Below are 26,118 nucleotides of genomic sequence, written 5' to 3'. Positions count from 1 at the left end.
CTGAACCCTTTTTAAACAGCCAGTCCTGTGGAGAAGAGCAGAGCAGGCAAAGGGTGTTCCTGTGTTTGTCTTCAACTCTTCAGTTTTTAAGAACATACCTGAGCTAGTCTTTTACATAGTCTATACCCTGGCTACCTGCAATGTTAAATTAATAGTCTTCAATTATTATTTCCAAAATTATCATTACTCATTTTAACAAGAAAAAAGGTGTAACAACTCCATTTTAATGTAATACAAAAGTAACGCAAATTCTGATTTAACAACATCTGAAACTGAAGTTTGATGATGCCCCAAATCACCTTACTGTGAATATTATTGCAGAAATCTGCTAAAGCACAAGGGACCAACTTTTTATTAAAAGACATGATATGAGCAGTTAAGAATGTTTTAATTAATTATAATGATTACATACTAGAATAAGCTACATTAATCCAATAAATGATATACCTATTGCATATTTAGAATACACAAAATTTTCTCATTATATCTTGTGATAATACGATAGAACATAAAAGATATGTATCATCCTCTTGTGCTTAGTATTTGCTTTTCAATTGCCTGGACCTGAAATCTGGTAAATGAATGTATTTAATTATAGGTAGAATTTTTCTGTTAAAAAAGTGCTACAATATATAATGAAGACCCTCTCCTATTTTGAAAAAGTACTTATCCCCCAATGCTGGCGTGGTGGAAAAATACAGGACACCAAGTTCATGTAATGCTATTCATCCAACTGCTAAATAGAAAATATTCCAACAGTCATGAAAAAAAAAAAAAGAATATTTACATATCCTAGTTAAATATTTTTTAAAAAATACTTTACTGGAGGTCCTTGAGCTCCAACTTCTCCCAGTTCTCCCTGGTCACCTTCTTCACCCTAAAAAAAAAAAAAAAAAAAAAAAGCAAAGAAAAGCACACCAAAGGTTATTCTAGCAAATGAACATAGAAATAGGCTTGGTCTAACTCAGTATGTTTTAAGTTCATTTGGTGACTCCTGAATTATTCTACTTTCTTAAATTATTTAAATGGGCAGTCCAAATTAATTGTAGAACATTCAGAAAGTACGGAGAAGTATACATATAAAAAGTCACCTGAATACAACCATTTAACTGTAAATACCAGTAACATTTAGATGTTATCCTTTCAAAGTTTTTCTAAAGTGGGGAAGGAGGAAGAGAGACAAAGATACCAAGAAAAAGGCAGAGAGATAGAGAGAGAAAAGTTACTCATTTATGTTCCAAGTGTGTGTCAAATGGGGGGGATGTATTATTAGAAAAATGTAATTATACTATGAAAATGTTTTCATAAACTACAATATTTTTTCATCGTGATTTTTATTTTAGCTTTTCTTACTATAATTTTTGCACCATATACAATATTTTAATGCAAATCAGCCATTTCTTTCGTAGGTTATATCTTTAATGTCACTCATAGAAAAGCCTTTTCCACTCCAAAAATATACATTTATTTATATTTTTGCTCTAGTAATGTTGTAACTTCTTACATAGAAATCTTTAATTATCAGTAATTTGTTTTGATGTAAAACAAAACATAGAAATCTTTTCTCTTTTTTTTTACTAACTGGCCACTCTTCCAATAATAGATTCTCTCCACACAGGTTTCAAAATTCATCCTTAACATATGCTATATTGTTATTGGCTCTAGACTTTGATTCTGCTCTGCCGATCTACTATATGATGTTGCCAATACCACAACATGTTAATTACTGAAATTCTATAATACATTTTAATCTCAGGTAAGGAGAATTCCCTTATCTGTATTTTTCATTTATAGTTACTCTTATATTTTAGATTTCCTAAATGTTTACCCTTCCAAATCAACTTTAGAATCATTGGGCAGATCTTTACAGAGTCTACTTGCTTTGTACTAGGACTGTATTAAATTAATAGAGTAATATGGCAAGAGTTAAAATCTTGACAATATTGAAATTATTTATCTTGATTTTTTAAACAAATTATGAGAGTCATACATATTGGTTTTAGCCTCATAATTATATTCAGATTATATTTCACTAGAATCTATGACTGACAGTGGGAAGAGGCAGTCCCAATGGGAAAGCCAGAGAATTAGCTAGTTCTTGGCATGGATAATCATCACATGTGCCTAATTAAATGCTACTTCTATTTCCCTACAAAAATATAAAACTAGACACAAAACAGCAGTGATTGATATGTCCACTGCAATTTTTCCATAACTAGGTACAGGATATTTTCCATAGATTCTCCATAAACTTTGGAGTCATATATTTGAATTATTTCGCCTACAAGTGAAAACCACACAACTAATCCATAATCTGGAAGTTAAATGACAAATTTAGGAGTAGCAATTTATTATCATTTCACTATGATATTTGCATGAGTATTGACCTGTATAATGTTGTGTAATGTTACTAATACCACATTTTAATTATTGAATTATTTAATTTAATTATTGAAATTTTGCTATTCATTCCTTTATTCATAAACAGTTTTTAAGATCTTGATTAACTAATTTGTAGGGTAAAATTCAAGACAAATTTGTGAATTTGAATCCAAACTTCAGGCGTCCAAGCTCTTACCATTCTGTTTTCAGTTTCAGTTCAGTCTATCTGCTCACCCTTTCAAGGTTCATTCTGCAATGAGCTATGGCCATCCTATTGATTTTCAAAGACATCACTTACACTTTCAAGTGACACTAAAATGTAAAATAAAGAAATTTTCAACAACTTTCTAAGTAAATTTTGGCCAATTACTTGACATGCCAAAAAAAATTGTAGGTTTTCCACTGAACACCAAACCAAATTTGAGAATCTAGATAATTAACCTGTTTAAATATTAAAAAGACTAGTTTCATGTGAAAAGTGGAAAGGCATCTGGATTAACAGCTCCATCTTCAAATCCTGTGGGATGGGGCAGTGAAAGTTCTCCAAAGGAAAGCATCACCAAAAGAAGGAGAAAAGGATACAAACATCAAAAATGACAGAAGTCTACTACATCAGCTTTACTGCATAGAATACCTCATGAATATCTTTTGATGTAATTTAATATTTGTACACACTTGTTTTTTGTAATTAACCAATACTCTATTATTATATGGCTATGACATATTTAATTTAGTCCCCTGTGCTTGGACCTTCTTTTTTTTTTTTGGCTTCCGTGCCCCCAGTGCTCAGAATAACCGTAGCACATAGCAGGTACTTTATATTTGTCAAAACTTTTAATGACAATTTTTAAGATTCAGTGGAAGAATGATCACACAGAGAAATTTCCAAAGCATTCGGGTTTTTTTCCTATTTTCTCCAATTTGATATTGGGAACCCAGCAGTTATATTTCAGATAAACAAAATGCCTTAACTATCACAGCATATGTAATAAAAGACTTTAAAAATAAATGTCCAAACTGTAATAGGGTACAGAAAATTGGTCTATTTATCCTGATTATTTGAGGCTATTTAACAGACTGATTTTTAGCTAAGAAGTTCAAGTGTATTAATGCCTGAAGACATTGATAAATTGCCCCTTGAGTCCTTGACTTTCAAAGAAAAGACTAGTCTTCTGTCACTACCCGATAAAGGGTTAGAAGGACATCGTCAACAAAGTCAAGAGGACCTGCATTAATAAGAACAACTTGACTTTGTAAAATATTATCAAATTTACCAAGACAAAACCTACTATGCAGGAAGTCAAATTCTTAGATACTTAAAGATGACTTACACTAGTGGATGAAAAAAAGGGCAAATAAGTGACCTTGCTTTAAATCCCAGCCTTGGTTTTTCTGCAGGGCATGCCAGCTGCAATGCAAATTGTGCTGTGGATTCTATTTCTATCCAGATAATAACATAAGTTATTACTAACCTCCCACTTACTCAAAATCTAGGTTATATTGAAATGAGGTCAGAAATAAATAGATAAATTGTTTCAGAACTTGGGATGAGAAGCTATAAGCCAATTACCAACTTCTCTGTTTGCTAGTCTCAGCAACACTTGCCATAAAATTTTACAAATGTCATAAAATTTTGTCTGGTGAAGTGGAACAACTATCTGAATAATGTTGGACTATCATAGCATCAAGGAAAAAAGCTGAGTGTGATTGATTTGAAAAGAAAAGAAAAGGTAGTGACAGGAAAAAATGAAAATATCTGCTGCCTTATTTGTAAGTGTTTTTTGTAAATAAACAACTTTAGAATATGATGTTTAGTCAAATATTGATGCATCTGCTTAGAACTTATCAACCATTATTTGAAAAAGAAGGGCAAAATATCATGGTTCATTATTTCCTATAATTCCTAATTTCTTATAATGAAAGTGACCAATAACTCCTAATCACAATTTATCCACTAAATACCCATTCTCCTTACCTTGTGTCCTTGTCTTCCTGGTTCACCAATTTCTCCTTTAGCTCCTTTATGACCCTAACAAATGCAAAATAAATAATTGTCCTGAGTTTGGTACAGAAAGTGATCAGAAGGCTCATAAAGTGATCCTGCTTCCCTAAATCAGTGCCAATGTATTACTAAGAAATGGGTTATGTCATAAAGAAAATCAGTGCATTGAATGACCTTAACAGCACCATGACTGCCATATATAATTAATATCAGTTTTACTTAATAGAAAAACACTGCTCTAGAATAACAGACACTTCATTACCTAGTTCATTGATACCTGTCTGTTATTTCCTAGTCCCTGTTTCTCCAACTTCCTTACACGGGTTAGGAGCATTAAGTCTTCTCTAGTGCCGGGAACTTAACCTTTCAGAAGTGACAGCCTTGACCAAGCTCAGCTGGCTATCCCCTGCCCTCTGAAGGCTGCTCTGAAAACCCTTCGGCCTCCTCCATTCCCACCCCCTTCCTGGTGGTGGAGGAAGGGCTGATATAAGTGAACTTTCTCTGATGCACAACCTTCTGCCTCTTTCTGTGTACTTTTTGCTTGTTTGTTTGTTTGTTTGATATGGAGCTTCGCTCTTGTTGCCCAGGCTGGAGTGCAATGGCATGACCTCTGTTCACCGCAACCTCCCCTCCTGGGTTCAAGCAATTCTCTTGCCTCAGCCCCCGAGTAGCTGGGATTGCAGGTGTGTGCCACTATACCTGGCTAATTTTGTATTTTTAGTAGAGACAGGGTTTCTCCATGTTGGTCAGGCTGGCCTCGAACTCCCAACCTCAGGTGATCCGCCCGCCTCAGCCTCCTAAAGTGCTGGGATTACAGGCGTGAGCCACCGCACCCAGCCTACTGTGTACAATGTTTAAGTGCAAAGGGAAAGCAATAAAGGGCACTGGGTGAAAGCTGCACTGCATGAGAAGAAGATCCCTGTCTTTTCTTGTCAGGCCACCTGTCCTAAGCATGTGTGTGCTTTGGGTAGTAACAGGAGACAAAACTGTGAGACAAGTATTCCAAAATGAAAACTGTAGGAACTTTCACCCCTCAAAGAAGTCTTTTTGAAAAATAGGACACCTGTCCAGGCCTGAATCTTCTGCAGTTGAGGGAACCCACCAAAACTACCCTTAGAAAAACCCTAACGGAAAATCAGTGCCTTGGGGCCTTTCAGTTCACAGGAGAGCTCCATTGGTCTGGAATGTCTCAAAATCACTTTAGACTCAGAGACTAGAGAGAGGGAAAGCTATTTATCCCCAGAATTTGGTATTTATTTGTTTGTGTGGAAAACTTTCAAGTAATTATGATGGCAGACAGAGAAAAATACTTTTGGAAAGTCTCTTTTCCTGACTATTTTGTGCAGTTTTTTAAATTTTTTTTTAACTAAAAGTTTTCAAATACATTATGTACACAATCCCCTCCAACTGCCCCACCACTCACTATCTCCCTTAATAGGAAGCACTTTTTTTTTTTTTTTTGAGACAAGGTCTCCCTCCACCACCCAGGCTGGAGTGCACTGGCACAATCACAGTTCATTGCAACCTTGACTTCTCGAGCTCAAGTGATCCTCCCACCTCAGCATCCCGAGTAGCCAGGACCACAAGTGCACACCACCATGCCTAGCTAATTTTTTATTTTCTGTAGAGACAGAGGTCTCCCGCTGTCGTCCAGGCTGGTCTCAAACTCCCGGGTTTAAGCAATCCTCCCACCTTGGCCTACCAAAGTTCTAGGATTACAGGCACGAGCCACTACACTCAGCCAGGAAGCAAACTTCTGAATCTTAATTTGGTGTTCTAAAGTCTCTCAACCCAATGCATTTTATTGGTATTTCTTCCCTGAACTAGAAAGCCATCCTATGATTAAACATCCATGTCTTGGTAGGAATACATGTCAAGGGCAGCTGGAATTGCTAGGATTGAATAAGCACTACTTGCCTGATCCATCCAAGTGAGGTCTCTGTACCAGGAAGGTTAATGCTTAAAGTAAAGGCTCCATTTTATCTGTGGATAATACTCTTAAAATACTGGAAGTTTTTCTCTTACCCTCATGCCTGGTAGGCCTGGATATCCTGAGCGACCTGGTGGACAGGCATTGGGACACTGCCAGGGAGAGAGAGAACAAAGAGAAAGACAGACAGATAGAGTGCATAAACTAGGACTCCCGCTTTGTGACAAAGTCTTTTTTTAAGAGATTCCAGTTACAGAACTCCATTGCAATAATATTCATTAAATAATTCTAAACACCCCTTTCCTTCTTATTATTATTATTACACATTTAAAGCCAGAAATATTTCTAACTAACAGAAAAGTGTAAAGAATATAATACCCTCCCTCATGAATTTATCATCCAGATTTAATAAATGTTAATATTTTGCAATATTTATTTCAAATCTAATTTATTGAAGAAAATATGTTTACAGATAACCTATTGTACCATGACAGGATTCATTTCCCCTTCCCATTCCACTAGACTAGCCACATCCTGAGGTTCATGTCTCCCATCAAAGGGGCCAACATTGCATGTAGTGCACATTACCACCATCATTGGACTGTTAATCTATGAGCAAAACAAATCTTAGAGGAAGTTATTTGAATTCTATCTCTTTAAAACCTGGATGCTCTAGTGAAAAGCATGTCTTAGTCATAAAGTAAAAAGATTATAGAAGAACAAAGATACATCTATAATGAAAAATTATTAGTCTGAGTAGATGCAAGCCAGTAGTCCATTAGTGTTACAGACTGCTCTGCCATCTGAGTGAAAGGAAAATATGGACACATAGTATATTCCAGGGAGATCTTTTAAAGAAAACTCATCTGCAGACTATATGGTCTTTGAATTAAAACTATATTTTGTTCAAAGGAAAGCATCTTACCAATGGATCTCCATCATGAAAGCCAATTGTTCCCTAAAGTAAATAAAATATTAAGGTTCAGAATACAATTAAATAATGAATTCAAACATACTAATAATACAAAGCTCATCAGGCAAGAATATAAAATATATTTGTTTAATAAAATATAAGAAACAAATAGGAGCAGATAATATGCTAATATTCTAAAATCCTGACTCATGGGCATGTTCTCTTTGGAGAGTCACGAATTGCAGTAGATTATTTTGGGAAGGCATTGAAGGGAAATGAAATAAGAGGCAAAATAGAAAATGTGGGGAACTCTGAATTACAAATAAAAATAGGAATTATCTTCTATTTAAACTCCTATTCTTTAAATTTTTCTTACTACGAAAACCTTTGTAAAAACTAGTTCATTCGAAAATGCTTCCTTTATGTATCTAAGTTTTGAGCATTTGAGACATCACAACTGTCAAAAGACTTCAAAAGTAATGAGTAAGATATGCCCTGTAAAAACCACCTTTTAAATTATTGTGATTCCTCTACTTCTTGCCCTAAAAAGACTCATGCCCTGAGTGCAGGAAAAATTTGATAGCCATTTTGGAAATTTGGGGTAATGACTCAATTAATAGGAACTTCCATTTTGGGTTCTTAGATTTTTTTCAACCCTGACTCTCAGACACAAAGAGAAATTCAAGCTGCAAATAACTTACACTGGGTCCTGGGGGCCCAGGGGGGCCAGGTCGTCCTCTTCTCCCAGGGTCACCCTAAGTTATTTGAAAATTGTGACACAGTGGTTATACATGTGTCAAAACACAGTACATAAAAACAGTGAGGCATGAGAGAATGGTATTACTGGAAACCCCCACCGAGCTCAGCCATGCATAGATCTGCCACCAAAATCGATGGGTGGCCCATAATCCAATTAGTTCTACAAAATGAGAATAATAAAGGCATTCCAGTCTCACCGAAGTAATAAAACAAGTCAGAGAGAGGCTAGGGGAAAAAGCAAAGCCAATTCTTCTCTATAGGACTAACATTTGATCTACTCTGAAAACAAATTGGAAACACTACTTATTTTTCTAGTCGATTTACAGAGGACCCAGAGCAACCTATACGGCTAGTGCCATCCTGCTAACCAGTGCAAAAGAAGGCTTGCACTCAGTCTGAAGCTGTGAAATGGAAGTTAATCGCTGCAGTGCCTGACTCTTGCTAGTGCTGTTCACCCACAATCTATCCCTTGGTCTGTCACTGCACCTGTTGCAATGGGTCAGAAAATCAAAGAAAGCTACATCGAAGTAAACCGTTCAGATGAAAATGGGTTCCAATTACTCTTAACATCCAGTGTTTACTCTTGGCACATTTTCCTTCTTGATGTTCTGCCATAAAAAGTCGGAAGTACCTCACAATTATTTTAACTTTACAATCATTTCATATTCATTCATTTGTTCACTAAATAAATTTGCAAACAATGAGCACATGTAGAGGAACAAACAAGGTATATGATACATGGCCCCTTCCCACAGTGAGTTTACAATTACCCACCTTCACATAACATCACTATGTCAACGTTTTTGAAATGTTTACTTAATATCAATATGAAGCATTTTATATGAGACATTTTTTATGAAGTCCAGCTCTTTAATGTTAAAAGTTAAATTTTGTTGGCTGAATTATAACTTAATGATCCTAACATAAATATACATGGTAATAATTTTAGGCTATTCACTTTTATTTCATGCAGAGAGCCTAATACAAAAGCCACTAGACTCCAGTCCTGGCTGAGAGTCTGTAAAATGAGGACGACACTCTCTTACTTGACAATCTGGAAGTTGGGAAGAAGAGTTTAGCTGAAAAATTTAGGAAAAAATTAAAATCACTCTGCAAAAATGTTATTATTCCTGGTCCACACCAATATTATAAACTGGAATGAAATTCATCTGCCACGTTTTGGTTCACAAGTGGAAATGTACAGTTAGGGTAATTTGCTTTCCCAGGTAACATCTTCTATTAAATCAGCAAAGGTCTATCAAAGTGCACTGTGGTACTCACAGCAGGTCCCACACGGCCAAGCTCTCCAGGGAGTCCTGCTGTCCCAGGAGGACCCTGAAGGCAACAAATCAAAGCAAATGGTCATTTATGAATATTTTTACAATCTATCATACATGATATCAAATATGATAAATAATAGAATTACATTTCTGTATTAGCTTTGGTTTCCAATGACACAATCACTCATTTGATCAAACTTCAATTATTTAAGATAAAGCAGAAATGTCCTAAATTAATAAACGCTTGGTTTAGCAGAATAAGGGTATTATCCTTAGTACCCACCTAAGATCTTGTAGGTAGAACACTATAAACACCACTGAGTAGACTGTTAGTAGGAGAATAAGGTGGGGATTTGAGAAATAGGACATTTTTATAGACTGTGTAAAAATAAATGATGAAGTCATACTTACAGGGGGTCCAGGAATACCACGGCCCTAAAAGAGCACAATAAAAATGTTTATAGCATGATGTTTATACTTAGTATAAATATGAATGTAGACATAACTCAGCTAAAATAAACCATAAACTCTATTACTAAAAATGATGCTCATTCTAAAGAAAGCACTGAATAAAGAAAAGCAAACACGGCTCTGCTTCTAAAGGAAGCAGAAGCTTATTTCAGCTACTCAAACTTTCCTTTGATGTCTACGCTAACTGGGATTTTTCCAAATTTTTTTTTAAGGAAATCAAAGTAAAGAAGCCTTCCATGCTTGCCCTCAGGAGAACTTACCGTAACTCACAAAGAGGTGCATCACAACAGGAGAGTTTACAGGTTTTATTCATTTGTAGCGTTTTATAGGAAACCTACATTAAAAGCATTCTAGTTCTACAATCTACAATAAATTATGTTTAGAAGTTCCCCAAACAAACTTTCAGCACAGAGAGGCAGGGACAAAAAAGGGTCAGAAACACACTTCCCTTTCAAAAGGTTAGGCTATATTTTCAGACACTAAATCCAGTAGATATTGAAAATAAAATGGTGTCACTCCTGAAGTAACCTACAATGGGATGCTAATTTAATATGTTATATTTGATTTTTAAGCTAGTCATTCTATTTCATTATTTATATTTATATCTCTTTAGCAACACCAAACTTTATACAATCAAGGATTGAACCACATCTTATTCATCTTCCTAGCCCCAACTCCTAGCACAGGGCCTAGCATATAACAAAACCTAATAATATGCTTGTTGAAATTAAAACTGAATACCAGCCACCTAGATCTCTGTTCTCTCTCTTTAATTTCCAAGTTCAATTTTTTCCCCTCGGGATTTCTCATTATTCTTTTCTCTCCTACTTTGGCTAGAATAGCTTTTATTCACAGCTGTCTGTGATATGATATTGATGTTAGCTTTTCACTCCAGACTTGCTTTTCTAAAATATGCGTATACCAAGCATCCCATGGATTCAATGCACTGATAATGATATTATTATTTCTAATTAGTTGGGCAGGCAAAACAAGTAAGAACTTCACATGGTCAGTATGTTTTAATAATCGGTGGGATTTTAAAAGGCATTGCTGGAAAAATGACTCCAGTTTGAACACTTTAATACATAGGCCAATTCAGGAAATAAGTGTTATGCTTGAAAACACCAAAGTCAACAATAAGTTATTTCATTATCAGAAACCTAGATGTTCAACAAATTTCACTAAACAAAAAAGGCATCTCTGTAAGATGTTGAGATTAAGAGCCGAGTTGAAAAATATGGGAGAAAGGCCAACAAGCTGTTCACTTCTGAAAATAGGCTTATAACAGAAAAGATGACATGCTGAAATATGGTAAAGAAAATAGCACAAATAGGAAAACAGAAGAAAAAATACAGATTAATGACAAGAGTAAAAGTGGAACAAAGAGCACAGTAGATAGGAAAAGCAGCCTAAGAACTTAGTCCTCTTATATATACAAATAACACAAACCTGCCACACTGTGCAAATATAGAAAAAGACTAGTCAAGGAATCAGGCAAGTGATAATATCTGTTTAGTTGATATTTCCTTAGAGATAAAACCAGTTGTGAAGAATGTGGTGTGATACCATGGTCTAAACATTGAATACTTAGATTTGCTCTTGTTATGCAAGAAGTATTTTCTATCATTTCAGGTAAAGAGGGAATTGTCTACTGGAAAATACCACCTACAAATAGAATAGATATTTTCTACTGTACATTCAAACTCCTCTAAAATTTTTCCACTCACAGTAGGAATGCTTACCATACCAGATGTCATCAACTTATTTGTCATGGATATTATGCAGAAAACTGCATCTAAAGATTTCACAATGGCAGAATTTGACCTAAAGATAGGAAATTTTCAATTCTGTAGCTTTACTTTTACTTACTGGAAATCCACGAGATCCAGGCACACCAGGTTCTCCCTAAAAATAAAAATAGTTTCATTGTACTGACCTTTCATAACATGAATATGTAATCATGAAAACTGCATAAATATTGAAAGCATTAAAACACCCCATTATGGTGTTTTTATTTTTTTTTAATTTCCAACTTTTATTTTATGTTCAGGGGTACATGTACAGGATATGCAGGTTTGTTACATAGGTAAACAGGTACCATGGTGGTTTGCTGCACAGATCAACCCCATCACCCAGGTATTAAGCCCAGCATCCATTGGCTATTCTTCCTGATGCTCTCCCTCTACCCACCCTCTATTTTCTGACAGGTCCCTGTGTGTGTTGTTCCCCTCCATGTGTCCACGCATTCTTTTTATTCAGCTCCCACTTATAAGTGAGAACATGCAGTATTTGGTTTTCTGTTCTGCATTAGTTTGCTGAAAATAATGGCTTCCAGCTCCATCCATGTCCCTGCAAAGGACATGATCTTATTCCTTTTTACGGCTGCATAGTGTTCCACATCATAGTGTTTTTAAACACAATTATAGTTGAACAAGTGCATTTTAGATGCTTCATAACTTAATGTTAGTTGGCTTGCAAACACTACAATAAAAAATATACTTCAGCATTTTCGTACCAGCAATTAATACCAGATGGCTAACTTACTTTTTGTCCCTTTGGCCCAACAGAGCCAGGGGATCCATCAGGTCCTGTTAATCCCTAACAGAGCAAGACAATGATGTTAGAACTATCATAACATCCTTAGGCAAACCACTAAGTAGAAAACTTTCATTTTATTTATTAATCATCTACAGGATGGTTACCTACGCATGATACAAATATTTGTAACAAAATAACCTTACTATAGTCTTACTCAAAAGTAAAGATTAACACAAGGTCTGCCTGTTGTGGTTATTTCTTCTTGATAAGTTGTATCATATTCCTAACTTCTTGCTAATTGCATTGTTTATCACAGGGTTCAATAATTTAGTGTTTTTTGTCTCTGCTTTGAAAAAAAACTGCAACATAGCAATTACAATGCTGTAACAGCTAAGACTGGTAGGTCTTGGTTCTGTCATTTACTCAGGTTTATTTACCTCCTTTACTTCATTTATGAAACAAAAATACTATGTATCTCTCTACAGGACAAAAATCTCTGTCTACATTATGATAATGTCTTGGAAGTCAATACAACATTTCCTCAATAGGAATTAAACAGAAACAATCTCATTATTGCGTTATAGCCACTAACAGCCCCCTAGCCATCTTCTAGCAATGACAATTGCTTATCAAAGAATATTAATTCTTAAAGCAGAAACATTTGAAAGCATACATGTTTCTACATTATTTTTCTTAGTAAAAATAGCTATAATTAAGTATATACGTTCATGTATGCCACTCGGTATGTAAAATTTAAGCCTATTATTATAAATCACATTTATAATTATCATATTTGATACTAAAGCAGTTATTAAATACATATTCTAAACATTCTCATTTTCCCTACTAGTACTTACTTTATCATCATCCTCAACATAAAACATGTATTAAAGAATGATAATATCACGTGTATACAAGAATTTCCACATTTGGTAAAGATACATTTCTACTTTTAATTTTTTTCTTTGCTCTTTGACACTTTCAGATGCTGTCATTTACAATGTAATCTTGAAATTATACCTTCCTAAAGATAAACATGATATATATGTGTGCACATATACATACATGCCTATATAAGTATCTTATAAACCCTTTCTATTATCAAGATTTTGAAGAAGACCCGAACAATATTAATTGAGAGAGGGATCTCTTGAAAAATATGAAAGCCGTACTTAAAAATGGATGACCAAAATTCATATTTAGTCTGTCATGGTCCGAATAAACATCCATAAAATTTCTTCACGTAATTCATATAGAAAACTAGTTCACTGGCTACCATTTTTACATTTCTCTACATTAATTAATTTTCCTAACAATGTCACAGAGTGAATCAAAGCAAGTAGAAAAAAATGAGTTGAAAATGTTAATTACTGGAAATTTACCAAAGAAGAAAAATATTAAACACACACAAAAGAACTTCTGACAGACTGCCTTTGATTTTCAATAGCCCTAGTCTAATTACAACACTGTAATTTGGGAACAAACCTCAACATTATTAATTGCTAAGCACCTATGGTAATGAAATGTTTGCTTTGGCATTTCACAAACAAACCATACATCCAGGAGCGCTCTCTGGACGCACATATGGCATGTAAATTTTATAAACCTCTGGGTATATTTAACGAATTGAACCTCTAACTCTCAGTTACTGCATTAAACCCTCCAAAGACCAATTCTGGTCAACTTTCATACACACAATCAACTAACATTCTTCAACCTGTGACTGGAATAACTGACAAGATTGGAGGACAGTTACTATAAAGCAGAACCAAGTAAATAGTTGGATAACCTGGAAGCTGTCTTCAGGTTATTTCATATTAAAAATATCCTCCATAAGACATGCTAAACTATGTCAATCACTGGAAAGTTCTCTGAACTAAGTTGAAAATGGATTCTCGTGTCAGATGTTACAGTGACACACGTTATGAAATAACTATGCAGAAAACCATAAGCTTCATGAGGACAAGAATCACATGTCCATTACAGTCCTAACATGTTGCCCTGGCGTCTAACCACTCACGACATGATTACTGCATGCAATAAGTTTAAGGAGGCCTTCCAAGTGGAAGGATATTACACTTATTCCTCCACATCGTCTTTGTATTCAGCTCAAATCCTGATCCTACCACTTGGCAGCTGTGGAATCATGGGCAAGGTCCCTAACTGCACAGTGTTCTAGATGCTGTTCCTCATCGAGAAAAGATCCTACAAACAAACAAACCAAAATCTAGGTATTAACCATAGCACTGTATTTCCTGCCCTCATCACATTTCTTCGATGACTGAATATTTGCACCTACACTGATCTTTCAGAATAATTTCTTAATAACTCACAATTCTAGTTATAAAGTATTTGCCACAGATAATAGTTGCATACATTCAGAGAATACAAAGGACCTGTAACCTCTGCCTGTAAAAATTATCACAGTTTAGCTATAATTCTTATACTTTATTATAATTCCTCTTCTGCTTATCTCAAATAGATGGTATAAGAAAGAATAAAATACTGTTTTTAAAGGTTTCTCTGAGCATGTCACAACAAATAGTACATATAAAAATATCTCTATTAGGCCGGGCGTGGTGGCTCATGCCTGTAATCTCTGCACTTTGGGAGGCCAAATGACGTCAGGAGATCAAGACCATCCTGGCTAACATGGGGAAACCCCGTCTCTACTAAAAATACAAAAAAAAAAAAATTAGCCGGGCGTGGTGGCGGGCACCTGTAGTCCCAGCTACTTGGGAGGCTAAGGCAGGAGAATGGCGTGAACCCAGGAGGCGGAAGTTGCAGTGAGCCAAGATTGCGCCACTCCACTTCAGCCTAGGCGACAGAGCGAGACTCCATCTCAATCAATCAATCAATAAAATCTCTATTAATATAATTGCTGACAACAGCACAGTTGTCCTAAGGTTAGAACCAAGTTCTGTCTTATCTAATTTTATCTGTCCATAAGCCACAAAAAAAAAAAAAAAAATCAACTTAACCTGAAGAAAGGGCAGATTTGAGTTGAAATACACAGACCATACACATAACACATACATAATTTTCAAAATCCAGTTTGCAATAAGACCTCCTAATTCTTATTTCAAAGAAATAAAAAAGAAAACATTACCAGTAGCAGAAAAAAGTGCCTTCATATGAATGTTCATACAGACAAACTTCTATATATGATAAGATTGAAGCTGACTGTGTTCTAAACTTCATGTTACTGTTTGGCAGAGAATACCAGTCCTCAATGGAGATTTCCTTCCAGCATTCTGACAGCTCAGCTGGTAGGACTCAAGGCATACTTCTACAAGCATGACTGCTATGATTCATTTACATTTTCTGCCAAAAATCCATTCAACATAGGATAATGAACACTGAACAGGGTTCCTTTCTGATCCTTTCAACCATCATCCAATTAACCATTTTTTAACATTATCAAAAAATAAGCCTTGTAATGACCCAAAGAGCAGAAGACGAAATGATTCGAGGTTTAAAGTCCTACCAGCACACTCAGGTTCATTTACTAAGAAAGGACTGTTGAAGGTCTGCTACTTACTTAGATCCCCTAAGACCAAGGAAAAACACATAGCAAATTCTGATCCAGTTACTGTGTTTCACTATTCTCAAAGATGTCCATTCTCAATTTAGAATAAAAGATTTTTTTAATGTCAAATCAATCAAAGAGTGAAATAAGAAAACTTTTCACTTCCAGATGTCTCATGTGGCTTCAATTCAAAAGTCAGGGAATATAAAACATACCAATATGTATAAATAATTATAAAATATCAATTACAAATGGCTGTTATTATCCATGTCATTCTTCTTGATCAGTGACTTAGGTACTAAAAATTCACTATCACTTTTCCTCTCTATTCTTGCTATTCTCTCTCATCTATTAAGAACGTCACTTGTATTTGCATGAGGCAGAATTGCCTGAGGAGTCTAAAAATCAAGACATCTGGACTATTTTGCTATCTTAGCTACTAAATAACTCTAGTTCTCTGAGGAAGCCACTTGTCTTCATAATTATTCAGTTTCCTTATCTATGGAAAGTAATATTAGACCAATCTACTTTCCAGGTTATTGTGGGTTAAGAGAAATATTTGTGGCAGTGCTTGAGGAAAAAGTTCATGTAAATGCAAATAGTACAGTTAATTTTTCCCTGAGATCTAGAAAATGCCTAAAATACTGGCACATACATGGATTTCCTTTTTCCTCCCTTTTTCTCTCTTTCTCTTTTGCTTTCCTCTCCTGTCTCAGCAGACTAAATGGGCTCATCATTTTCTCCCTGAGGTCAAAGTTCAATAATTTAAGACAGCTTATTCTTTTATGTCTTTCAATATTTGAAATCTGGTTTGTGCTGCACTGTGGGTCTGCAAATACAGACAAAGAAAAAGTTACTTGAAATTGTTTTCTATGTTGTACTTCTAAAAATTTCACAACACTTTCATTTGTTTATCCAAAATTTCTGTTAGAGTGGGGAAATTACTTTATAAGCAAAACCAAGGATTGTCTTTATGACACCATGGTATAAGGTAAAGAGAAGAATTTGTTGAGCAAGCTACAAAACCACTACTGAATTGGGGGACAGATAAGTCTAACTTTCTGTCTGACGTTATATTGCACCTTAATAGCAAGACAAGAATTCAGATGACCCATTTACGCTTCAATTACCAAAATAAATTTTTGAAATACAAAATAAATATTTTATTTACCAAAATAATTTTTTTAATTTAGTCAGAAATTTTCTTTTCATCCAAGACTAAAGGCTGATTGAAATTTCAAAGGAATATAGAAATAAATTCAAGCTACATTAGGCTACCAGCTTGTTCAGTAGCCTTGCATTTATCAGACTCTTTTTATTATGGTATGACAATTTCAAGTAATTATCAATGTTCTAAAGAGTTTGACTGCCAACAAGTTATATTATTTCAGTTCATATTACATTATACAAACACTCCTTTGAGATATAGTTTTTACTATCCAAATATTAGTCCTTGGGTGCCTCCTGTACTGCTCATTTGCATACACAGAAAGTTCAAACTAGGGGCTTTGAAATGTAAACCAAGATCCATTTCCTAAAATACTATGTGGTGAAACTCTGTCTCTACTAAAAATACAAAAATTAGCTGGGCATGGTGGAGGGCACCTGTAATCCCAGCTACCATTGCACTCCAGCTTGGGCGACAAGAGCAAAACTTCGTCTCAAAAAAAAAAAAACACTAAATAGTATAGACACAGTATAAACAGACACCTTCATTATGGGAATCCTGACAAAGAAAGCATACCTTAATAACAGTAAAAATCCAGTTATTTATTTTTCTTTCAAAATGAAGGATCTGTCTTAAACTGTAGTCAAAAATTCTTGGAAATCATAATTATAGGTTTTCGGGTGCTTTCTTTCACTTGGAAAAGTCTTTAGTTTTTGGAAAACACATAAAGTGGTAACTTGGAGAGTAACTTGAGTGATGCACCATGGTGCTCTCTAAGAACAGATGCCATTTCTTACTTCATTTTGTATTCCAGGGACAAACTCAAGGACTGGTCTGTAGTGGGTCCTCATTACACATTGTTAGAATGCATGGAAAGAGGCTGAGAATCCTGAAGTCATTTGACTGTGAAGAAGTGTTATTTAGTGTTAGGTTTACCGTATAACTCAGCATTTGATGGAGATGTGGGTAAACTGGAGAAAGCTTGCTAGTTCCATGCAGTCCTAGCCAGCTCATTTCTGCCAGTAATGCCAGCCAGGAAAACTCCATGGAAAGAGGAAAAGCTAGTTTTGAATTTCTAAATTCAAAACTAGTTGTTTTTTTTTTTTTTTTTAGTTTTTTATCTGATGATACGTGTTTTCCTGCCGGCCCCATCCCCCCGCACATCCCCACTCACTTCAAGTGCATCTTTCTTTTTCACATTCCTTGGGATTTAGGGGTGCTCTGGTCCTTTGCCTACCTGAAGGCTCTTTTCCTAAATTAATGCAGGGAGTGCCAATGAAAGAGCAAGGGCAAAGGCTAGCTTCCAGGAGCCTGCCAGTGGACTCACAGCAGGTAAGCCGAGGCCAGTACAATTTACTGCCATCCATACCCGCTCTGCCCACAGTGGGGCTGAGAGTTCACAATGTGCACTGTGAGGTCACGGTTAGAGACAGGAAGCCGGTATCCGCTGCTGTTTTCTAAGAGGAGGAAATGCCAACGCCTCCTAGAGAGAGGTATCCTCACTTTCACAAGTGCTTTTGCAAAAGCTGCCAGCTCCTGGATCAGTCAGGCGCTGGCAGGAGGCCAAGTTTAGAGCCACAGCGCATTCTCTCTCTCTCTCTCTCTCTCTCTCTCTCTCACACACACACACACACACACACACACACACACACACACTTATGCATACCCACCACACATCCCAGGCTGGGTGCCCTCCCAGCACTCGCCTACTCACATCAGCGCCAGGTGTGCCAGGCTTGCCTGGAGCTCCTGGCTTTCCCGGTTCACCTGCAGGACCCTGAGCAGAGGGAGAGGGGCGTGGGTGCAGGAGAGAAAAAAGGTGCAAAGTTGAGACCCTTCAGACAAAGGAGGCTGCAAAACACTTCTAAAGGAAGGAAGTGGAGCGCCATTTGCTCCACTCAACTTACCGGGGGGCCCAGGGGACCCTTAGGACCTCGGTCACCCTGGAGGGGTAAGAGAAAAAGAGAGAGCTGTCTATGAGCAGGATAGGCTGGGGACCCCACGGGGACAATCCCAGGAGAGCTCACTACACGGATGGGGATGGTGTAAGGGTCAAACGTGGAGGTTCATGACCAACAGGGACACCTCTCCCTCCAAAAATCCCCGGGCTCCTAGGATTCAACCCCCAACTCTTGCCCATGTCCGATCCTGCCTTTAAGTGGGGTGGCAGGAAGGGGAGACCCTGGTCCTCTCTAAAAACCCACAGGAGCCCTGGGAAAAGAATAGGAAAGGGCAGGACCGGGGAACAGAGGTGGCCTGGAGATAGAAACTTACGTCGATGCCGTCTATGCCCGGAACTCCAGGGGGGCCCGGAGGCCCTGGAGGACCCTGCTCGCCCGGGGGACCTCTCTGGCAAAAATAGCAGACATAGGTTAGTGGAGCACATCGGGCAACAGGGAGCAACTGAGCGCGGTGCCCTGAAGCCCCCGCCTCCGTCGGGTAAAAGATATCTTCCAGAGGAGGCCGGGTTTTTGAAACCCAACACCAAAATGTCTCAGATCTCCAAGCAAGCGCAGCTTTGGTCTCCGCCATACTCCAACGAGCTAAACTGTGGAGCTAGAGCAGGATTGACGCCCTCAAGGTTGGGGGAGGCTTCACTGGATCTCACCTCTGCAGAGTGCATGAAACCCAGGAAGAGTTGTGGAAAAGGGAGGGTCTAATGCCTTTTTATCCTCAAAAGGATTCAAAAATGAAAATGGAGCTCATTCGATACTTCGATTTATCAGTCATTGCAGGTCAGTGTTTTGGCCAGAATGGAACAGCCAAGAACAGAGACTCTACACCAGGATCTTTGTCCAGTAGAATGGGGAGGTGGGGGGTATGCTTGAGGAAAAGATTTGGGAGGATTAGGGCAGGGCAGCATTGAGACCAGTGCCTGGTCTCATTTCAGTTTTACCTGCAGTGACACCCCCTCAGTTCCTTGAATTAGGTCTTTGCATCTCGCTTCAAAATTACACCAAATTTCAGACTGACCCTAGGACGTGATCCCTTTTATCGCTTGCAAACAGCTACGTTTCGATGGTGCTAGAAGGTATACTGGCGTCTGAAATAGCATAAACCTGTTGCTTAGGGAATGTGGGGCTTTTTTTTTAACCCTTCTGAATTAAAAAAAAGAAAAAGAAGAAAGACTCTTTCATCAAGGAAAACTTTGTTTTTCTAAACTCCAACGACCAAACAAACAGGTTACAATGGAGTCTTTGTAAGTGAAACCTCAAACCTCAGCTGGGCTTATGCGCCCCCGCCAGGTCCTCCCCCGCGCAGGAGGCGGGAGGCGCTGCAGGCTTTGGGAAACTGCTGAAACGCTGATGGCAGCCAGGGCCACCCGGTTCCATCCTGGAGCCGCCTGCACCGCTAGCAGGACTCGGGGTTTAGCGCGGCTACCGTGGGCTGGAGGAGCGGGAGAGGGAGCCTGCCTGGATTCCCGCCTTTTCCAGCAAGGCCTGCTCTTGACAGTGACCAGGAGGTGGGGCGGGGGAGGGGTGAGGTGGGGGAAGTAAGAAGCAATGACAGGCTAAGAATTAAACCTCGGTCTCGAGTCACCTATTACCTTCAGCGCCAGAACCTGCAGAGGGGAGGATCCAGGTGGGGGAGGAGCCCCCTTCCTAGACCAGGGGTCATCTAGGGCTCTGGACTTCGATAGGACTCGCAGCAGGTGCTCGAGGCTGGAGGAAGCGCGGGTCTAAGAGCCCTGGGGATGCTCCGCGCCTTCCTCATAGCTCCCCCGACCGCTGCGCCCCCACCTGTCCTCGTGTGCGCTTGAAAAATGCAAACACTTCCTGTCCCCAACTTACCTCGTCGGTGGTCTGGCTGGGCTGGAGAAGAAAAGATGGAGAGAAAGTGAGAAAAGCACCCCTCAAACTCACTCGCAACTTACTTGAGCCGCGCACAAGCAGAGCCCTGACAGCAGTAGCCCCAGTGCCCCGCGGTCCCGCGCAGTCCTGGCCATGCCCGCCGCCCTCCGCTAATCCCTTGGCCCGGCTCTGCAGTCTGCTTCCCCTCTAGGCTTCCAGACCCGCCATTAGCATAGGTGGCACTTCGTCCCTGCACGAAAAGCACCCCCGGGAGTAGCGGTTGCCAAGGTGTACAGGCCCGGGAGGCGCACGTTCCCCCTGTTTATGAATGGCCCCGGAGAGGGTCCTGGGATTGGAGGAGAGCTAGGGGGCAGGGGAGGACGGATAGAATGACAACAGTCGCCCTTAACCCCTTCCCTGCCGCCGCACAGGCAAGGCCTGAACACGCAGCTCCGCCTCCATCCCATCCACCCCAGTGCAGCTTCTTGGTGTCCTCGGAGCCTTCCCGGGTGGCCTATGCCAGTGTTTCCCAGTAGACCTCAAGTGGTCTTGGATATGTTTGAGAGTGAGGGAGGAGGGTCCATAAGCTGCCAAAGGGAGAACCACACACCCGCAGGTGGTTTCTACCTGCCAGGCTGCAGGTGGTTTCTATTCACCAGGTCGAAAGTATGACCTGTGCTTCCCTAATATTTCTCTAGTCAGTACAGCAAAGCACAGGCTCACTTAGGGAAAGAGAGTGGGGAGGAGGGCTGCTGGGGAGATGGCAAGATAGGAAAGTGGTGAGCTAGAGAGGGTTGAGCTGGGTAGAAGTGGCCTTTGTAGGTAGTCAGGGGACTCACCGTTATTCTGGCTGGCAGCTCATGGCAAGTTTCTCTCCTGGGCCGCAGGGGGTCACAATGGATCAGCATCCATTGAAGTTCAAACTGGAGAAAGGTAGTAGACAGTCAGGTAAGGTTTTCTGGATGACTGAAGCTGGTCATTCAAGAGAGAGATAAGTTTGTACCTGCGGTCTAATTGTTAAATAATTGGAAATCAACTAGAACTAGTTGAGCACACTGGACCAGGACTCTTGCTTTTCCTTGAATATGAGTTTTCTAATGAAAATGGGTTGGAAGCCTTCCACAAGTTTCTCTGATTATTAGGTATAGATGTCTTTAGCTTTGAATTATTTCAGCATACCCCTAGCCTGGAAATAGACCAACAGCACTGACTTTCTATTTCTGCTCTGATGACAATCTCAAGAAGTAGATTCTATTAAAATGAGATTCAGAGAGAACAGAAACTGTCCAAGTCGCAAACCAGTAAGTGTCAGAGTCTGGGTTGAAACCCAGCGCTATTGAACTCTACAGGGAATATATGCTCTAAGATTTTAGACAGGAGCTTAAAGACAGACAGAAAAAAAAAAAAGTGGCAATCAGAAGGACAAGTAGAAGAAAAAAGATCTAGTCTTGGGAAAAATTTGCACACTGGAGAAGACACTCTCCATGGAGTGATCACAGCTTAAAATGGAAATTTAAGGACTGAAGATGAAGGTAGAGAGAAGGAAATATAAGACTCAGGAGAAAAAGATTTAAAATATTTAATTTTATATAATCTTATTCATTGGTTGAAGAGATGTAAATTTCTAGACACTTGAAATCCAAATGTGTCCTGATAACTTCTTACATTGTTAGCAGGTGTTACAGGATAAAAAAGAGGGTAACAGGAAACAGAGCTAGGAAAGTGTTGCCAGGTCTGAATCTGAAAAAATCCTCAGGTAACAAGACAAAAAAATTAAAATGTCATATCCCATAGGAAGCCTATAGCCATGCACCATGCTGGCATCTCTTAATTAAGGAGCTTTCTGGCTAGGCATTTCAAATTGGATCAATATTTCTTTGTCATTGATGTTATCAAATGTCTGGGTAACCGTCCAGGCCCTAAATCTAAGCATTACTTCTTTTCTTTCGTGCAGCAGAGATTTCCATGTCATCCCACCTGCCAAACAGATTCTAGAGCTCCTAAATCTAGAGTGAAATTACATGCTTTTTGTTCACTGTTTTGGAATCATCCAGAGTTGAGATCACTGGACAGAAGATCAAAATTGGAGAGACAATGAAGAATGAAGTCTTTCCTTCCTATCCACAGAGGAAGGGAAAGATTAACAAAAGGAAGTTTTGGCTAACCAGAAAACTTATACATTTTGTTTAGATAGTTCATTAAAGTTATTTATTGCAAATGTGAAGTAATTCATTAAACTGTTTTCTCAAATATGTAATTCTCTCTGGATAAACTGGTATACCTGTTTAAATATGCGAGCTGCAATTGTGGCACAGGATAATGAGGAAATGAAATGTAATTCATCTGTGCATACAGGCTGGGTTGTTCAGAGTGCCACATAGATCAAGAGTTTCTGAACACATCTGTGCATCCACATAAACACCACCTACGCACTAATAATCATCTATACAACAACCATTTTTTGGCAGGAAATATGAATTCCAATTTGCATGCTAATTATTTTGAAGGAAGATTGGCAGAGTACCTTGGTAAAAGTCACTTTCGTTATACATGTAAAATGCTGATTTTCACACATTTCTCATTTTCGTACCTGGAATCATTCTTCCCTTTGAATAATTTAGTCCTTTTGGCTGGTGTGAGTGCAGTGGTGTTTACAACTAATTTAGTCCTTTAGTCAACATTTGTGATGTCACAATAGAAGTCAAACACCAAGGAAACATTCTAGTGAAACCAAATATATTCCCCTCTCCACACTGGGTTTATAATTTGCAGGACAAGAAAAATACAAGTAAATAAATAAATAAGTTTGTTTTAAATCTACTAAACAGAACATAAAATGCCCTAGCAAAAGCCATCCTTCTCAACATAAAACGTATTCAACTATTTTCTTTTTTTTTTTTTTTAAGACGAAGTCTTGCTCTGTCACCAGGTTGGAGTGCAGTGGTGCAATCTTGGCTCCCTACAACCTCCACCTCCTGGGTTCAGGCGATTCTTCTGCCTCAGCCTCCTGAGTAGCTGGGACTACAGGAGCATGCCACCACACCCAGCTATTTTTGTATTTTTAGTAGAGACAGGATTTCACCATGTTGGCCAGGATGGACTCGATCTCTTGACATCTTGATCCACCCGCCGTGGCCTCCCAAAGTGCTGGGATTATAGGTGTGAGCCACCACATCTGGCCTATTCAATTATTTTCTATAGGACAATGTAAAGGTATAATTCAATCCTCAAGGTTACAATAATGGTCAGCTGACAACACATTTAAGCAAGGAATTTTGGCCCCAACTCTCTGTTCTTTTACCATGGTTAATGATTTCTACTTATTTTGCCAGGTTGTTAAGAAAGATTAATAAGGTATTTAAGCCCTTCATAAGAACTAAACAAAAACTAACTGCAGACAACTATCTTTTCCTCCTGAGAGAAAATGCTAATGACTATGAAACTTGGCTCAATGTTAATGAGATTGGCACAAGGTTTGATTTTTGCAGACTGAATTATGATTAAATTTTACAACTATAAAACACCAAAAAAACTAGCTCTTTAATAGGACAGATGTTTCATTAAGCTTTTGTCTTCAGTGACAACAAAGATTTAAAGGAACACTTGTATTCTCAGATCTCATCTTTCCTTTCAGTTTATGACCAAACGTTTGTTAATACCATCATAAAAGACCTCCTCCAAGTGAAGCTTCCTGATTACTGAGCAGGAGGCTCTCAGCTGCCTCAAAATTAGAAAATTTCCTAATTATATGTAGACTAAACCACGCTGTTCCAGACATAGTGCTAGGGATGTAGGCAGCACTCATATTTAACTCAACACTGGATCATACCAAAGACTACAGCAGAATCGTGAAAGGAGAAAGCAGTAGACTTGGAGTTAGCAGACCTGAGGCATGCTTATTTATTTATTCAACATATTTTCATATAACACATTCATGTGCTTTGGGATAGACACCATGAAAGACACAAAAATGTCTAGCATGTAAGGCAGTATCTAAGCATAAAATGTTTTGATGATAAATACTATAGCAGTGGAGATGACAGAAGTATTTTTCTGGCTCAGGTCATCAATGAAGGGATCATATAACATGTGCATATATGTGCATGCACATATATGAGTGGGGCCCTGAAGCCCCACTTCTGTTATTATAAGCAGAAACACGGAGGGTAAAGATCAGGGTTTACATAGAGGGGTTACAACAAGTCCAAGGGTACGAAGTGGTATATAGAGAAGAGATCAAATTTGCTAGGGTAGAATAGACATCAGATTTTTTTTTCACCTTGACTTCAGGGCTAAGGAATTTAAATATTATTTGGTAGATTATTATTAAATTGTCATTAAAAGATTTTTTTTTGCAAAAGATAGGGATAGGGAGAGCTTCCTTGATTTAGAAGGGCGTTTTGAGGAAATTCATTTGGTCATCAATGCCTAATCCTTTGAGGCAGAAGGAGGCTACTGCAGTAAAGCAACAAGAAGTGTTACACTCTGAGCTATGATGAGGCATCCTGAGTTATCTGTCAGATAAAAAAAAAATCCTCCCCACATTTTACATACCCCTTCAGCTGCCATCCTCAGTTCCTCTTTATGCAAAATTCAAAACAGATGTCTATAACTATTGTCTCCAATTCTTCTCATTTTCTCTTGAATCCATTCCAATTGGGCTTTCACTCCCAACACTCCAATGGGTCTTTTCTCAAGATCACTCTCTTTGATTTCTAAATCCAATGGTCAACTATTTGACATATCTACAGCATATGAGTCAGTTTATTATTCTATCCTTTTTGAAATACTATTTTCCCTTGACTTTCAGGGCACCACAATCTCCTGGTCCTCTCCTGTATTACTGATTGCTCCTTCTTACTCTCTTTTGACAAATGTCCCTCATCTCAGCAATCTCTAAATGTTTTCATTTAGAGATATTTCAGGACTCAGTTCTTGGACTTCTCTATTACACTTGTCTCTTGGTGATTTCCTGACTTTAAATACCATATGTATGTTGACAATTCCCAGAGTTCTATTCCCAGATGAACCTATGTGTTGAACTTCGAAAGCACACATCTGCCTACTTACCAACTTCATCCAGATGTCTAGTAATGATCAAACTAACTCCAATATCCAAACTGACTCCTGATATTCTCCCTGACACCTGCTCTTCCCACAGCCTTTCTCATGACAGTAAATGGCACGTCTATACTTCCAATTACTCATGCCAAAAGTATTGGTGTAATCCTTGATTCCTCTTTTTCTCTCATACCCCAAATCCTGTTTTCTTTACTTCAAAATATATTAGGTTTGTATCACTTTGCCTCACCTCCACCTCTACCACCCTGGTCTAAACCAAGGCTGTCTCTGCCT

At 38.3% G+C, this 26,118-nt stretch overlaps 1 protein-coding gene across 2 annotated transcripts in view; it reads right to left on the bottom strand.

Annotated features, from left to right (window-relative positions):
* COL9A1 (collagen, type IX, alpha 1) overlaps nucleotides 1-26,118 on the bottom strand; it is a 90,165-nt gene that overhangs the window by 49,499 nt on the left and 14,548 nt on the right. Inside the window, exons 6-19 of one of the 2 annotated variants that reach the window (XM_011957044.1) lie at nucleotides 21,603-21,686; nucleotides 20,764-20,784; nucleotides 19,247-19,321; nucleotides 18,880-18,915; nucleotides 18,687-18,749; nucleotides 12,282-12,335; nucleotides 11,607-11,642; nucleotides 9,678-9,701; nucleotides 9,268-9,321; nucleotides 7,929-7,982; nucleotides 7,240-7,272; nucleotides 6,410-6,466; nucleotides 4,358-4,411; nucleotides 824-877 (exon numbers count right to left, since the gene is read on the bottom strand). In XM_011957044.1, coding sequence (XP_011812434.1) covers nucleotides 824-877; nucleotides 4,358-4,411; nucleotides 6,410-6,466; nucleotides 7,240-7,272; nucleotides 7,929-7,982; nucleotides 9,268-9,321; nucleotides 9,678-9,701; nucleotides 11,607-11,642; nucleotides 12,282-12,335; nucleotides 18,687-18,749; nucleotides 18,880-18,915; nucleotides 19,247-19,321; nucleotides 20,764-20,784; nucleotides 21,603-21,686 — 699 coding nt within the window. Of the gene's footprint in view, nucleotides 1-823; nucleotides 878-4,357; nucleotides 4,412-6,409; nucleotides 6,467-7,239; nucleotides 7,273-7,928; nucleotides 7,983-9,267; nucleotides 9,322-9,677; nucleotides 9,702-11,606; nucleotides 11,643-12,281; nucleotides 12,336-18,686; nucleotides 18,750-18,879; nucleotides 18,916-19,246; nucleotides 19,322-20,763; nucleotides 20,785-20,846; nucleotides 21,076-21,602; nucleotides 21,687-26,118 lie in introns of those variants that run through there. The other variant, XM_011957045.1, reaches the window with a different exon arrangement.

Source organism: Colobus angolensis, unplaced genomic scaffold (genome assembly GCF_000951035.1).
Source record: "Colobus angolensis palliatus isolate OR3802 unplaced genomic scaffold, Cang.pa_1.0 Scaffold431, whole genome shotgun sequence".
Lineage (NCBI taxonomy): Eukaryota > Metazoa > Chordata > Mammalia > Primates > Cercopithecidae > Colobus > Colobus angolensis.
Note: the sequence above shows the minus strand (reverse complement) of the source record. Positions and strands in the feature narration are given on the sequence as shown.